The 16,720-nt window shown below is 62.4% G+C and overlaps 1 protein-coding gene across 4 annotated transcripts in view; it reads right to left on the bottom strand.

Moving 5' to 3' along the window:
• The window catches only part of MAD1L1 (mitotic arrest deficient 1 like 1), a 334,114-nt gene that overhangs the window by 152,498 nt on the left and 164,896 nt on the right, over positions 1-16,720 (bottom strand). For all 4 annotated transcript variants that reach the window (XM_066273526.1, XM_066273527.1, XM_066273528.1 and 1 more), the window contains exon 11: positions 10,501-10,645. In XM_066273526.1, the coding sequence (XP_066129623.1) occupies positions 10,501-10,645 (145 nt within the window). The remainder of the gene's footprint in view (positions 1-10,500; positions 10,646-16,720) is intronic.

The following is a 16,720-nucleotide window of genomic DNA, read 5'->3' as shown; positions in this document are numbered from 1 at the left end:
TCACAAGGTCCCGCTGACCCCCGACCTGCGCCCTCTGCAGTCTGCACTGTCTCCCGGGGAGCCAGGGATCACAACGAGGGCCGCTGACCCCCAACCTGCGCCCTCTGCAGTCTGCACTGTCTCCCGGGGAGCCAGGGATCACAACGAGGGCCGCTGACCCCCGACCTGCGCCCTCTGCAGTCTGCACTGTCTCCCGGGGAGCCAGGGATCACAAGGTCCCGCTGACCCCCGACCTGCGCCCTCTGCAGTCTGCACTGTCTCCCGGGGAGCCAGGAGTCACAAGGTCCCGCTGACCCCCGACCTGCGCCCTCTGCAGTCTGCACTGTCTCCCGGGGAGCCAGGGATCACAAGGTCCTGCTGACCCCCCGACCTGCGCCCTCTGCAGTCTGCACTGTCTCCCGGGGAGCCAGGGATCACAAGGTCCCGCTGACCCCCGACCTGCGCCCTCTGCAGTCTGCACTGTCTCCTGGGGAGCCAGGGATCACAAGGTCCCACTGACCCCCGACCTGCACCCTCTGCAGTCTGCACTGTCTCCCACGGAGCCAGGGATCACAAGGTCCCGCTGATCCCCGACCTGCGCCCTCTGCAGTCTGCACTGCTCTCCAGGCTCGGGGCTCCTAGGGTCAGGCCAGACAATCGCGCTGCACGCGGCCACAGCAGAGCTCAGTGCTCCTGACGATGACGCCAGAAGAGGGGTCTCCAGCCCCACCACGTCACGCGGCAGGGAGCCCTCCTGCCCCCAAGCACCCTCCTCCTCACGCCCCCCCCCCCCAGTCTGGCGCTGGGCACTGACAGCGCCGTCCCCCGTGGGCTCCTGAGTTCTCTCAGTGAGGCTGCCTCGGACAGGAATAAATCATGCTTCTGTAACCAGCGATATTTCTTTAACCGGAGGTTAATAAAAATCACTGGCAAAGGCCAACCAGTGGATCTAATTTATTTAGAGACTTCCATAAAGCTGTGGATAAAGCCCTTTACGAAAGCTTATTAGAGCCCCGAGGAAGCCCAGAAAAAAGAGTGTCACTTACTGGGACTGGAGTCTAACTGAATCCTTCGGAGGACAAGGAGCCATTTGTCACCTGAAGCGCTCAGTCCTCAGCCAGACGGACACCTGGGAGGCTGGCCCCGTGCTCCTCAGGGAGGCCTGGCCCCATGCTCAAGCCCTGAGCTCTCGGGAGCACGGGACAGACACAGCTAACAGTGAGTGCAAACATTCCCCCAGGGTCTCAGGAGGCCATCCAGCCCCCCAAGAACACGCAGCCCCTCACGACCACCTGGGCTCTGGTTCCTGCAGCACAGGGAGGAGTGTGGGGCACAGCTGTCTGCGGCCGCTCAGTGCTGGACAGTTCCCTCCAGCCAGGCTCCCGGTCCCTGGCCCAACCCTGGCTGTTGGCCACACTAACCCCCGGTCCCGGACCTACAATCTGTCTCTGAAAGCCTCCAGGCCACTAGGACACAGGTGGTCCGGGCAGGCACTGGGTGTGGGACCCCTGCCTCATTGCCCGCAGACCTCCGGAGCAGAGGCGTGCCCGTGCAAAGTCAGCACCCTGCACGGCCCGCTGTGCACACACACCTGCTCATCCCAGCGGCCCAGCTCCCCTCCGCCACACACCCTGCCCCTCCTCCTCCCTGAGCCCCCGGGTGCTGCAGGCCGATGTCATTCCTATGATCTCCTTCTCTGACACAGGGCAAAGCTGGAAATGCTCTTTTAGCAAAACAATGAGAATTCTGCAGAGACCCCACGCGGCCCCTTGCCCTGGCCCACAGCCAGAGCGTCAGGTGCAGAACAAACATCCTGTCCCCTCGAGTGACGCCGTAAACCCTCAGGGACCAGCAGCCCAGTTCAGGGACAGTGCTGGGGGGCCTCCCCTCCTCCTCGGTGCTGTGTCGGGCAGTCTGGATCCTCACGAGCAAAGTTAGCCAACGGAATATTGACTGCAAACCGCGTTCCCTGCACTTGACTGTTTTCCGTTTGATGATGGATGGTATTTAATCCCAACCAGCCAAGGCGCGCTCTGCGTCTGTAAATACAGATCTTGCCTGATTGCTGTTTAATAACTGTTACAGTGGCCAGGGCTGGTCCTCGTCCGCGGGGCCCAATGTTCCGTGAGAGGCTCGTGGGAAAAGCAGCTACAGTGCAGAAAACAGCCGGCTGTCCAGGGGGAAACATACACTCATCTGAGGCACTCCCACACGCACACGCACAGACATGTACTGTACATGTGCTCACGTGTGCACACACGGCACGCACATGCCATCACACACACGTGCACTGACACCCCACTGCCAGACGCTGGGGTGGGGACACAGGAGGCACCGAGGCCTGAGCTGGACACTGCGGAGCCGTCTCCGACCTGTCCTGGGCACAGTGCAGACCCCAGCTGCAGACACACCTGTCACACGAAGACACTCTGCAAGCACTAACCAGGAGGCCTTCTAGACTCTAGAATCTAGAGCACTCGTGAGCAGGAGAGCCAGGAAGACACTCTGCAAGCACTAATCAGGAGGCCTTCTACACTCTAGAATCTAGAGCACTTGTGAGCAGGGGTGTCAGGAAGACACTCTGCAAGCACTAATCAGGAGGCCTTCTAGACTCTAGAATCTAGAGCACTCGTGAGCAGGAGAGCCAGGAAGACACTCTGCAAGCACTAATCAGGAGGCCTTCTAGACTCTAGAATCTAGAGCACTCGTGAGCAGGAGAGCCAGGAAGACACTCTGCAAGCACTAACCAGGAGGCCTTCTAGACTCTAGAATCTAGAGCACTTGTGAGCAGGGGTGTCAGGAAGACACTCTGCAAGCACTAACCAGGAGGCCTTCTAGACTAGAATCTAGAGCACTCGTGAGCAGGAGAGCCAGGAAGACACTCTGCAAGCACTAATCAGGAGGCCTTCTAGACTCTAGAATCTAGAGCACACGTGAGCAGGAGAGCCAGGAAGACACTCTGCAAGCACTAACCAGGAGACCTTCTAGACTCTAGAATCTAGAGCACTTGTGAGCAGGGGTGTCAGGAAGACACTCTGCAAGCACTAACCAGGAGGCCTTCTAGACTAGAATCTAGAGCACTCGTGAGCAGGAGAGCCAGGAAGACACTCTGCAAGCACTAACCAGGAGGCCTGCCAGACTCTAGACTCTAGAGCACACGTGAGCAGGAGAGCCAGGAAGACACTCTGCAAGCACTAATCAGGAGGCCTGCCAGACTCTAGACTCTAGAGCACTCATGAGCAGGAGAGCCAGGAAGACACTCTGCAAGCACTAATCAGGAAGCCTTCTAGACTCTAGAATCTAGAGCACTCGTGAGCAGGAGTGTCAGGAAGACACTCTGCAAGCACTAACCAGGAGGCCTTCTAGACTAGAATCTAGAGCACTCGTGAGCAGGAGTGCCAGGAAGGTACTCTGCAAGCACTAACCAGGAGGCCTTCTAGACTAGAATCTAGAGCACTCGTGAGCAGGAGTGTCAGGAAGACACTCTGCAAGCACTAACCAGGAGGCCTTCTAGACTAGAATCTAGAGCACTCGTGAGCAGGAGTGCCAGGAAGGTACTCTGCAAGCACTAACCAGGAGGCCTTATTGACTAAATCTAGAGCATTTGTGGGCAGGAGTGTCAGGAAGACACTCTGCAAGCACTAACCAGGAGGCCTTCTAGACTCTAGAATCTAGAGCACTCGTGAGCAGGAGAGCCAGGAAGACACTCTGCAAGCACTAATCAGGAAGCCTTCTAGACTCTAGAATCTAGAGCACTCGTGAGCAGGAGTGTCAGGAAGACACTCTGCAAGCACTAACCAGGAGGCCTTCTAGACTAGAATCTATAGCACTCGTGAGCAGGAGTGCCAGGAAGGTACTCTGCAAGCACTAACCAGGAGGCCTTCTAGACTAGAATCTAGAGCACTTGTGAGCAGGAGTGCCAGGAAGGTACTCTGCAAGCACTAACCAGGAGGCCTTCTAGACTAGAATCTAGAGCACTCGTGAGCAGGAGTGTCAGGAAGACACTGCAAGCACTAACCAGGAGGCCTTCTAGACTAGAATCTAGAGCACTCGTGAGCAGTGGTGTCAGGAAGACACTCTGCAAGCACTAACTAGGAGGCCTTCTAGACTAGAATCTATAGCACTCGTGAGCAGGAGTGCCAGGATGACACTCTGCAAGCACTAACCAGGAGGCCTTCTAGACTCTAGAATCTAGAGCACTCGTGAGCAGGAGTGTCAGGAAGACACTCTGCAAGCACTAATCAGGAGGCCTTCTAGACTCTAGAATCTAGAGCACTCGTGAGCAGGAGTGCCAGGAAGACACTCTGCAAGCACTAACCAGGAGGCCTTCTAGACTCTAGAATCTAGAGCACTCGTGAGCAGGAGTGCCAGGAAGACACTGCAAGCACTAACCAGGAGGCCTTCTAGACTCTAGAATCTAGAGCACTCGTGAGCAGGGGTGTCAGGAAGACACTCTGCAAGCACTAACCAGGAGGCCTTCTAGACTAGAATCTAGAGCACTCGTGAGCAGGAGTGTCAGGAAGACACTCTGCAAGCACTAATCAGGAGGCCTTCTAGACTAGAATCTAGGACACTCGTGAGCAGGAGTGTCAGGAAGACACTGCAAGCACTAACCAGGAGGCCTTCTAGACTAGAATCTAGAGCACTCGTGAGCAGTGGTGTCAGGAAGACACTCTGCAAGCACTAACCAGGAGGCCTTCTAGACTAGAATCTAGAGCACTCGTGAGCAGGAGTGTCAGGAAGACACTCTGCAAGCACTAATCAGGAGGCCTTCTAGACTAGAATCTAGGACACTCGTGAGCAGGAGTGTCAGGAAGACACTGCAAGCACTAACCAGGAGGCCTTCTAGACTAGAATCTAGAGCACTCGTGAGCAGTGGTGTCAGGAAGACACTCTGCAAGCACTAACTAGGAGGCCTTCTAGACTAGAATCTATAGCACTCGTGAGCAGGAGTGCCAGGATGACACTCTGCAAGCACTAACCAGGAGGCCTTCTAGACTCTAGAATCTAGAGCACTCGTGAGCAGGAGTGTCAGGAAGACACTCTGCAAGCACTAACCAGGAGGCCTTCTAGACTCTAGAATCTAGAGCACTTGTGAGCAGGAGAGCCAGGAAGACACTCTGCAAGCACTAACCAGGAGGCCTTCTAGACTCTAGAATCTAGAGCACTCGTGAGCAGGAGTGCCAGGAAGACACTCTGCAAGCACTAACCAGGAGGCCTTCTAGACTCTAGAATCTAGAGCACTCGTGAGCAGGAGTGTCAGGAAGACATGCCTGGGAACAGTGAGCTCCTGCAGCCCCGCTGTCCCTGAGCACCTGCCTGCCCAGCTCACAGGTGGGCCTAGGCCTGTTTTGAAAATGTGGGCCCGTTTGGACACTTCTGCTGAGCTGTGTGGGGCCGGCTGTGGGACGCTGAGTGACGGCAACGCAGCTGCCGGTTAAGAACCCCACACCAGGCGAACAAGAGAGCCGCACACCCCACTAGGCCGGGCGCCACCACACGCACTCTGCCACGCCCACTGGCTCCTCAGGTCAGCCCTGCCTGGGGGCACCTCACCTGAGGACGGTCTGGGGACAGAGGTCAGGGACAGGGCTGTCCAGCGCACCGCAGACACTGCCCTGGTCCTCCACGGCCGGCCAGGCCAAGGGCAGGAGCGGCATCCTCCCATCTCTGAGATGATCTCCGAGTGGCTTGGAGACAATTCAAGCAGCAGCAGGACGCCGAGGCTATTTTTAGCTGTAACACTCAAGAGGCTGCCTGGCGGGGAACCGTGTCTGAGCGTGACCATCAATTTTCACCTGCAGCAAACTTCCTTTCCCTTCAGGATGAAGGTTATTCAAAGATTTGGATTTCTTCTAAATTGAGTTAAAGGGAGAACAAGTCCCCACAACGGCGGGACGGGTTTTAAGTCATAAACAAGGACATTGGCAGCTCGCACAGCCCGGTCCTCCCAGGTCTGCCGATGCCCTCAGTCTCCGCGGATGCACCTGCGGCACACGCGGGCACGGGCACCCTGTGCAGGGCTGCATCCGGCAAGGCCCTGCTCCACCTGGGCCTCCGTCCCCTCCCCTGGACCCAGGGCCCTGCTCCACCTGGGCCTCCGTCCCCTCCCCTGGACCCAGGGCCCTGCCCCACCTGGGCCTCCGTCCCCTCCCCTGGACCCAGGGCCCTGCCCCACCTGGGCCTCCGTCCCCTCCCCTGGACCCAGGGCCCTGCCCCACCTGGGCCTCCGTCCCCTCCCCTGGACCCAGGGCCCTGCCCCACCTGGGCCTCCGTCCCCTCCCGCGGAGTCAGGGCCCTGCCCCACCTGGGCCTCCGTCCCCTCCCCTGGACCCAGGGCCCTGCCCCACCTGGGCCTCCGTCCCCTCCCGCGGAGCCAGGGCCCTGCCCCACCTGGGCCTCTGTCCCCTCCCCTGGACCCAGGGCCCTGCCCCACCTGGGCCTCCGTCCCCTCCCGCGGAGCCAGGGCCTGCTCCTGGCGACGGCAGCCTCCCCAGGTTAAGGGCTCGGCCCCCCACCTCGGACGCCTTGGGACGTGGGCCTGGGGAGAGAGGGGTGAGCCCGGGCCGCACACGCTGAGGCTGTGAGGACAACACACTCGACAAGACACGTCAATGCAGTGTGTTAGAGACCCAGATTTAATGTGGGAAAACCACAAACAACGAATTAGAATTGCAAACGAAGCCCAGATCTGCCAGCCTGCACACCCTGCAGGTCCAGCCTCGTCCTGCCTGCGGGTTTCTCGGAGCCGTGGACACGCTGACAGGCACGGGATGTTTCCAAGACTGAGTCCACCGCAGACGCCGTCTCTAGGAGGCTCTGGAAGGACCCGCGGCCTTGGGAGTCACGCTGCCCACGCCGGCCTGGCGCTGTCTAAGGACGAAGCCCAGGCCAGAGCCCAGGGCCCAGCCGACCACACGTCCAGCCAGCACCGGCGGCCAGCCGGCTGTGCCCTACACAGGCGAGGCCCACCTGGTGGGGCCACCCTCAGAGGAGGGGGAGCTAAATCGAGCTGCCTGGGGCAGGGACCACCCCGTGAGCAGCCCAGGCAGACCAAGCGAGCCGACGGCCTGTCTACATGAGACCCAGCTCCCCCACAGCCGGCGGCCTCTGTGACCTTCCGTGAGCGAGCTGGGACGTGGTCTGCACCCTCGCAGGGGAGAGGCCTCGTGCCTCAGCGCCAGGCCCTGGGCGAGTGCGGCCAGATGCAGGTTCACACTGGGGTGGGGGTGGGGCAGGAACAAGACAGCGGCTGTGCGGAGAAGAGGCTGACCATGGGGGGCTGTGCCCCGGGACCGCCAGGCTGGGGCGCAGCTGGCTGGGAATCTGCTCACAGCAGAGCACTTCCTGTGCAGCCCTGCCCTGCTGCTGGTGATGCCTCAGCCAACCCCCGAGTCACCCGGGAGAAGCAGACAGGTCCCCCGCATGCCTGGCCCAGCTCCCAGAGGGCCCGTGAGTCTCTGGACTATGCTCAGAGGCGTAACACGAACAACGGAGCACTTAAGATGCCAGCAGCCAGTGTCACTGTGAGGGTGGTGACGCTCGAGGAGGCAGGCGTAGGACTCGACCCCCGTCTGGCTCCATCGCCCTTTCTCCCCGTGGACAGACACGCCCCACCTCAAAGACTGTGCGTGGAAGGACAGAGCGCGCTGCGTGTGACACGCTTCACAAGGCAGAGGCCCGACTCCCCGGGAGGCAGGGGTGAAAGCGGTCAGAGCTGAGGGACTGGCCGAGCAGGGAGGCCATTTAAGGTGAAGGCGTGTCCCCACAGAAACCTGCACACATGCTTCAGATGTAAAACTGCCAAGGCCTGGAAGCTACCAAGACGTCCTCCAGAGGGTGACGGATCCACACACCGTGGTCCCTCCAGACGGTGGGATGAAGAAATGAGCCGTCGGCTGTGCAGAGACCTGGCGAGCCCTGACTGCGTCTCAGGAAGTGAAACCCGGCCTGCTGTACAACCCCCCGGCCCACTGGAGTGTGGGGACAGTGAAGACCGTGCTGGCCGGGGCTGGGCAGGGGCAGGAAGCTGCAGCACAGAGAGGACTGCAGGGCAGTGACCGCAGTGGTGGACACGCGACGTCGGCACTTGTTGAGACCCACAGACTGGACAGCTGAGTGGACTCTGGACTTTAGTTAGTAACAATGCAGCCAGAGGCTTGTCAACTGTGACAATGTAGCCACAAAGGTTAATCAACTGTGACAATGTAGCCACAAAGGCTAATCAACTGTGACAATGTAGTGTGGGTGGGGGCAGGGGGTAATAACAGGGCCCTAGAGCAGGGGAAGAGACATACAGAAAAGAAAAGTCTATTAACTTAAAAGTGTCACCAGCCTGTGACTGCATTTACATGGGGTTCTGGAAGTGCAGAGCTGCCCGAGGAGGAAGGCAGACCAGGGCGGGGGCGGGCGCAGCCGCAGGGCAGCAGCAAGAGGCTCTGTGTGGTCAGCCCTGTGTCCGGCTGCGTGGTGCTCGCAGGAGCCTCCACGTGTGACGACAGACAGGCCCACGCACCGTGGCCTGGCGCTGTGCTGCCACCACCTGAGACGTCACCACGGGGAGCTGCAGGAAAGGCTCGCGGACTGCTCCGCCATCCTCGGGCGTCCTGTGGGGCTGCGCCTCTCCCTGGGCGCTTCTGGACTGTGCACCGAGCCGTGAGCACTGCCCAGCCCAGCCCAGCAGGCGCACGCACAAAGCGACTCCGACGTGGGCCGCCACAGCACACTCAGGCCCCAGGGACAACAGGCCCGGGGGCTTTCCGAGGCCACAGTGCAAGGTCCTGACCCGTGTCTTCCCAGGAAAGCTCTGTGCATCCCACAGAGGGACCGGCACACCCGCCAGCCCTCGCCCGCAGACGGTCATGCCCAGGCCTGCCACCCCACCAGCCACACGCAGCCCCACCCATCTGTCCGCGGATGAAGCCCCCCGAGGCGGCAGCCTGCACACCGGAACGCCTGGGAGCCGGGCCCTTGGCAACGGCGCAGACCTGGCATCACCTCCCTCTCTCCCGTTTCCGTGCGTCTGGTCTGATGGTGGCCCCATCGTCACCTCTGTGCCCGTCCCCTGGTCAGCTCCCACCAAGAAGGCCAAGTTCTCCCGAGACTTCCTTCCGTAAACAGTGACCTCACAGGTCTCCGCTTAGCTATCCAATCCTGGGAAGACGCCCAGAGTTCTCTGTGTGTTACCGTCCTGGCTGGCACGCGTGTGGGCATGCATGCATGTGCTGGTCTCTCTGCCTGCCAGCCTCCTGCCCCGAGTCTGTGATCTGTGTCGGGGCCAGGACACCTGCTCCTCAGCACCTCACGTCCAGCTGGCTCGAGGGGGGCAGTGAGGTCCTAAGAGGCTGGTTCCACATAACTGGCCATGCTGACCAGGCACAGGACCGTGCCCTTTCCATGCCAGGAGGCAGCAGGAAGACACTTTGAAGCGTCTGCCCTGTGAGGCCACCTGCCAAGCCTGGGCTGCAGAGGCAGTGGCTGGGCTTGTGCAGAGGGCGCCCTGGACGGGACCATGTGATGCTGAGGCAACGCGAGGTCTCGTGCGAGATCTTTGAGGACGAGCAGCCACGTTAAAGGACATGTCAGAGCGGTCCCAACCTGACCCGTGTCCTGAAAGTGCCGTCACCAGAGGCCCAGTGGCAAAGAGCCAGGCTTTCATCAGAAATGACCAGAATAAGCGAGTGTGGTCAGCCAGACGCGGCCGAGGTAGGGTGGCCACTGCCCACGCAGCACAGACCCAGGCAGGCGGGAGGAGCCTCTGCCCAGCACGGCAGACACCACCCTGGCCCCGAGCGTCGGGGGCAGATTTGGGTATTTCCTTCCCCGTCTTCCAAAATCCCAGCATCTGAGGCAGCACTTTCAATAAGCTCTCACAGAAACCCGACCTCATGCTCCAGTGCACTCCGCGCTCGAGTCAGACATCAGAAGCTCTTCAGGACAGGCCGGTAAGAGCACCGCCCCACAGCCGAGGCCGGGACGAGAGCGTGTCCCCAGCACGCCGGGCACTGCCGGTTCTCAGCACACTCCCCGGCCTGAGGGGAGGAGGAGGCAGGGCTGCCAGAGACCCAGGACCGCACGCTGGGGACCAGGAGCTACCCACGCCAGGCTGCTGAGTCCCGGCTGCGGATCTGAGCCCTCCCGGCAGGCAGGACAGCAGCACCACTGTGGAGGGCTGCCCGAGACCCAGGACCGCACGCTGGGGACCAGGAGCTGCCCACGCCAGGCTGCCGAGTCCCAGCTGCGGATCTGAGCCCTCCCGGCAGGCAGGACAGCAGCACCGCGGTCTGAGCCACCGGGCCCCTCGCCCTGTGCGGCCAGAGCGCACGCTGACCCCTGCATGTCTGACTGGGTGGTGAGGACCGGGCTCTCCGGCGGAGATCGGGCGGACATGGGTTCCGAAGAGGAAACATCAGGAGCGGCCGTGGCGGGGTGGGCTGGTGCTGCTGCCCAGGAAGGCAGGCCCGACAGGACCTCCCGCGGCCCCCCGCCCCCGCTGCGGCCCCCACCCACCACGGCCCGTACCTTGGTCAGCAGCAGCACCTTCTTCTGAAGCCTGCGGGCCAGGGCCTCGTGCGTCTCGCGCTTCTTCCTCTCCTCCAGCAGCTGCGCGCTCACCTGGCAGACCTCCTCCTGCAGCTGCTGCCTGACCTTGTCCAGCTCCCGGGCACTGCACACAAGAGAACAGAGGGTGAGGCGGCCGCGGGGCGGCACCCGGCCCCACCCCGCAGGCCCAGGCCTGCGCTCCTCACTCCGGCCCCGGAAGAGGCTGCAGGCGCAGCGCCCGCTCCTCGGGGCCTGGCATCGCAAGCAGACCCCAGGGCGAGCCCAGAGCTGCGGGCGAGGAGAGGCGCAGGGGCGCAAGTCCACATGCAACGGGGGAACTGTCAGTGTGATGAGTTCCGTGACCAGAGCAGGTGCTTCCCTGAGTCCACTGACCAGGTGTGCCGCCTGCTGTGCAGACGGGGAGTCGAGCCCCAACCCCCAGGCCTCCTCCGCTTGCTCCGGGAAGCTGGACCCCAGCAAAGCCCCGGCGCCAAGCCAGCGCCCGGCAGGTCAGCACGGCCAGGTCCATGAGGACCTGGGCTGTGGGCTGTGGGCTGTGGGCTGGGCTGGGCCAGACCCGGGCTGTGGGCTGTGGCCTGGGCCGGGCCGGACCCGGGCTGTGGCCTGGGCCGGGCCGGACCTGGGCTGTGGGCTGTGGCCTGGGCTGGGCCAGACCCGGGCTGTGGGCTGTGGCCTGGGCCAGGCAGGACCTGGGCTGTGAGCTGGGCCGGGCCGGACCTAGGCTGTGGGCTGGGCTGTGGGCTGGGCTGTGGGCTGGGCCGGGTCGGACCTGGGCCGGACCTGGGCTGTGGGCTGGGCTGTGGGCTGGGCCGGGTCGGACCTGGGCTGTGGGCTGGGCCGGGCCGGACCTGGGCCCTCCACCACCGACCTTCCCGCCACCTCTGCTCTTAGCATCCCGCCCTCTACTCCCACCTGGGTTCGTGACCCAGCAGTGCCTTCAGACCCCAGGTAAGGATGGACACTTGATGTCGAGCCTCCTGCACTCCCAGCCACCCCCGGCTGACTTCCAACCTCCTGGCGTGGAGGTGAAGCGCCTTCAGAGTCTGGTCTTTGCCTCTTTCCCCAAACTGCCCTGTCCAGGGCTGTCCTCTGCCCCTGCTCCTTCCCCAGCGGTCTTCAGAGGCCGCCTGAGTCCAGTGGGGACAGTCCTGACCAGGGCCGATGACCGGGAGGGGTGACGACGGGGGGGGGGGGAGGCAGGGGCTGGGAGGAGGGGACCCTGTAGGGAGGGTGCCTGGGGCAGGGCACGCATGCGCGTGGGTAGAACTGCACTATTTCTTTAAGTGGAAGAAGCCTCTTCCAAAAGAAATCTTTAAAATCTCAAAAAACATAAAATAGAGCTAATCTTACTAGGAGTGTTATGAGGTAACATTTGAGAATAGCAAAACGTAACAATGTGAGCAGAGGGCTGCCCTGTGACACACCGGCACTCGTTACCCCTCCTTCGCTTGGTGACCTGGCTCAGGAAGCCCCCACCCCCCCTGGGGACGGCTGGCGTGCTCGGGTGGTCGTCTCCAGTGCGCAGGCTGTGCTACCTCACATCTCAGTGAGTGCGCGGGGCTCTCTATCACACCTCAGTGTCACTCCTTGAATACCCAGGTGTGATCTGAAAGTGCAGGTGAACCCCCCAAGTACGAAACGCCAGCCGTGACGGGTAGAGAGCCCAGGCCCGGCCCAGCCCAGACCACAGCATCGGCCCCAGGCCCCCAGGGCCTGCCTTCTGTGTCACTTTGGCCATCTTGGAAAGTCACATTAATATGCGGCCCAACCGCACAGCTGGTCACCCGCACCTGACCACCCAAGGGGCTTCGCAGCCGAAAACACAAAATAAAAAAACAGGCACAAGTGACTCGTGTGAAACAGGCTACCTGGCGTTCCAATTCCAGTGAAAACCACTCCCAGGTCACGTGACCAGTCATGGACTGTGACGGTGACCCTAGGGTCACTGAGTTCAAGGGGGGGCTCAGAGGGCCTCCAACCACTGCTCATGACAGGTGACGCGGGGACAGCGTGCGCAAAGGCGAGGAGGTGGCAGGGCTGTCGGCTGGATGGCGGGTGATGCTCAGGGCGAGGGCTGCTTGAAGCACGAGGACCCGGGCATGACCCCAAGGAGACTGAGACAGCCCCACCCCAGGGAGCACGGTCCCCTCACCCCCATGTCGGGCACACTGGAGACCTCCACAGGGCACAGTGACCACCTGCGGGAAGTCGGGGAGACTGAGCTCCTGGTGCCCGGGACCCCTGGAGGCAGCTCTGTGCAGACCCGAAAATACAGGCGGCCTCAAGCCCTCAGGGAGGGGGAGCCAAGCACCGAGGAGCCTGAGCTGAGTCCCCACCCCCGTGCCAAGACGTCATGAAACAGACGTGTCCGCTGCAGGACAAAGGGCCGGTCACAGCCAGCGATGCCACAGGAAGAGGGCAAAGCCCACTGTGGAAGGAGACCTGCCCCTTCCAGGAGTGAGAGCTCTTCATGACATCGAGCTGGGAAGGAAGGAGCCCAGAGGACACAGGACCCAGGGACACCGGACACAGTGGGTCAGCACAGGCAGGTGGCCCCTGCATCACCCCGCGAAGCCCAACGGTCTGAGAGCTCTTCATGACATCGAGCTGGGAAGGAAGGAGCCCAGAGGACACAGGACCCAGGGACACCGGACACAGTGGGTCAGCACAGGCAGGCGGCCCCTGCATCACCCCGCGAAGCCCAACGGTCTGAGAGCTCTTCATGACATCGAGCTGGGAAGGAAGGAGCCCAGAGGACACAGGACCCAGGGACACCGGACACAGTGGGTCAGCACGGGCAGGCGGCCCCTGCATCACCCTGCGAAGCCCAACGGTCTCATCACTTCTCAGTGTTTTAAAAGATGAAACCACACTTAACAACCCAACCCCAGCACACCACTGTGACGCTGCTGCTCTGTCCAGAGCAAGTCAGGACCATGCACTGTGGAGGTCCACTCACTCGCTCCCTGGCTCGCTTGGCCCTCACTGGCCCAGCAGCCAAGTGTCCAGGCCTGGGGACACAGCCGAGATCAAACACCCCACGCCCGATTCCGTGCGGACTCTCCTTCCAGCAGGCGCGCCCCCAAGAAACCCCGCACGTCCTGTGAACAGAATGGGGCGGGGCCTGCGAGATCACGAGGCCGCAACCTCAGGGGGGCTACGCCTCCCGGGCTGGGGGAGCCACAGGCTGAAACCCTCGAAGTCAGGAATGAGACCACGGGAAGGCACCGCCAACGTCGGCCCCGAGCTCCCTGCTGCGGAGTGACAGGTGCCGCTCACGCCACGCCCAGGAAGGGCGCGCCTCCTGCTGTCCCCCGACCCTCTGGCTGGGACAGAGCTGGGAGGGAGGCTCAGTGCACAGCCGGCAGCTGCAGCAGGCCCAGACGAGGAGAGGCAGGAAGTGAGTGTTTGTGATCCCTGTGGGAGGGGTGTGGGGGAGAGAAAGCAGGTCAGGGGGAGGTGAGGGGTCACCATGGGGCTGCGCAGGGAAAGGGCCAAGGGGCCGCGAGAACTAGGACAAAGCACAGACGGCCTCCACGGGGACGTCCCTGAGCGAAGAGGGAGGCAGGAAGCCGGTGGCAGTGGGAAGGGACTAGAGGTAGGGGCTCATCGTTACAGGTGAGTTCTGTGGGAAGCAGGCCAGCAGGCAGCCGCAGAGGCTGGGGGGGCACCCTGCCACCCTGCAGAGAAGAGACAGGCACACCGGAGGCGCTGCCTTCCCGAGGAGAACGGTTTCCGGAGGCTTCCAGGAATCTAGTCCAAAGGGCCCAGATTCGTTTTTCAAACCAGCTGCCAGCGGACGCCAGCCATGCGTGCTGCCGGGCCGGGCCGGGCCAGGCAGCTCTGCCGCACACCCTCCCGTGAGCTCCGAGCACAGCCCCACCGCCCGCACCCCACGCCGGCCCCTGCCGGACACGCTGGGTTCAAGCTCAGCCTTTCTGGGGAGTAAGAGGGAACTCATAAAAAATTAAACCCTCAGCTCTATACTTAGGTGACCTCTGAGGTCACTGGCATTTCTGTGAACCTCTGGGCGTGCAGATGCCGCTCTCAGTTATTGGAGGAGGAGGCGGCATGTTCATCGACCACTGTCTTTCCGGGGGCGCCCGCAGCAGGACATGCGGGCCGGGCTTTGTGCTGTGACGGCCACTGAGACTTGCTTGGAGATTCTAGCAGGGGAGCGCAGCTACTCGTATACCCTCACGTCCTGTGATGGCCATTGAGGCCACTTTCCTGTCATCTTCAAAGTCTTCTAACCAGGAACACCCACTCCGAGGGACAGGAACGGACACAACCACTCCGCAGCGGCAGGAGACATTTTAATGACCTTCTTCAAGACACCGCTGATGCCGGCTCGCCCGTGCTCAACCGTACACCACGCCTCCCCCTGGTCTACCTTCTCCCAACACCAGCCACCACCCAGCGGCCCTGATGCCCGGGACAGAGAGTCAGTACCAACGGCCATCACACTCGTCCGAGAGGCCTGGCCATGGCCTGCGGGCAGGACCAGCCCAGGGAGGGCAGCTGTCCCCTTAGGGCCCCGGCCCGTGCTGCTCACTGTCCGCCCGGCAGGTCAGCACGGAGACGCACGCACCCCGACAGCCTCGGCCAGACCCGCACGCCGAACAAGGGCGGCTGGGCCCCTCAGACCTTCCAGCCGGCAGCCCCGGGGAGGACCCTCACACACAGGCATGGGTGTGCAGGAGGTTGCTCCGACCAGCGCCCCCGAGGGCTCACCGGCCAGCACGCGTGGCCCTGGGGCCCGGCCGCCTGTGCACCCTCATTCTCACCACCTGCACTTCCGTGGGAACAGGAAGAGTCAGACAGCACATCCCCCACACTGACGCCCCAGATGTGCCACGCCCGCCCCTGCTGCAGGCCACGGGGGTCTGCGAGACGAGGACGGCCACCACGGCCCGGTCCCCTGGTGAGGGAACAGCCGGGTGGGGTCAGGCGGCTGGGAGGTGGTGAGCCAGGCTCCGATTCAGACTCAAATCCCCGGCCACCTGAGGGAGCCCTCCCTGGCAGCCGGCCCCGACCAACATGGCTAAGACAGGCCTCCAGGCAGCGGGGACCTGGGCTGTCATCTTGCCACGGTCACTCTGGCACGTGTGGGGGAGGAGGAGGGAGGTCAGAGGCAGGATGGCGAGAGGTGGGCCGTACCTCTGGATGCTGCCCAGACTGCCCTGGAGAGGGAGCGGCATTCTGCCCGTCCCTGATGCCCGGGCCGCATGGCAGGCAGTGTCCTCATTCACGCCGTCCGACCCTCACAAATGCCTCCAAGTGTCATCACGCATTTCCCTGAAAAGAACCCCCAGAGGGACACGGGCAGAAACCAGCAAAGCAGAGGGGAAGCCCTCTCAGAGGAAGGCGGAGGAGCCCACGGGGCGCAGCCTGGCCCCCGGCCACGTCTCCCAGCGCCTCCGATGAGCTCCACTCCTCCCCTCTCTGTGCGGATCACCAAATCTAATCTGCATGTCCAGGTAAACGGAGGCCGCCTGGCAAAGACTCCATCTGACCTTGAGACGTGAGAAGGAAAATGACCCTCTGCAATTTCAATTCAATCCCAACCATAATGAGTAACCCACTTTCACTGACCGTTTACCAACCTGTTGCCTCACAGGTGGGCAGCCTCCCGGCCCGGCTGGGAGCCCAGGCAAGGGTGGCTCAGCTGCGGGCACCAGCGGCGAGACCAGGGGCAAGGTCCTCGCGAGCAGCTGCCCCGTGCCGGCGGCAGCTCCCAGGGGCCAGCCATGCCCGGGGAGCGAGACGACAGACAGCTGTGAAGGGACCGTGTGCTCGGGCAACGCGGACATGATCCAGGGGTGCTGACCTCCAGGTGGGGAGGGGCTTTCACGAGCACCCTCATTTACACCTCGCTGCACTGAGAGAGAGAACGTTGGCCTCTGTCACCTGGGGTTTCAAGTGTGCAGAGAGATGGCTCCTCTCACAGGGACCCTGTGGGCCGCGATGCCCCAGGAGAGCTAGCACGGTGTCCCTGTGCGGGTGCCACACTAACCGGGCACCGACTTCTTGCACTTTGGGTCGAGGACAGCAGAATCTACGGGAGGGTAGACTGGCAGAACAGGCCTTGCTATCCGGGCAGCACCAGGGCAGCTGGAAGGAGGGTCACGAGGTGCTGGGCTGTGCCGGTGCCCGTGGGGGGCTGGCACCTCAGAGC

Source organism: Saccopteryx bilineata, chromosome 4 (genome assembly GCF_036850765.1).
Source record: "Saccopteryx bilineata isolate mSacBil1 chromosome 4, mSacBil1_pri_phased_curated, whole genome shotgun sequence".
NCBI lineage: Eukaryota > Metazoa > Chordata > Mammalia > Chiroptera > Emballonuridae > Saccopteryx > Saccopteryx bilineata.
Note: the sequence above shows the minus strand (reverse complement) of the source record. Positions and strands in the feature narration are given on the sequence as shown.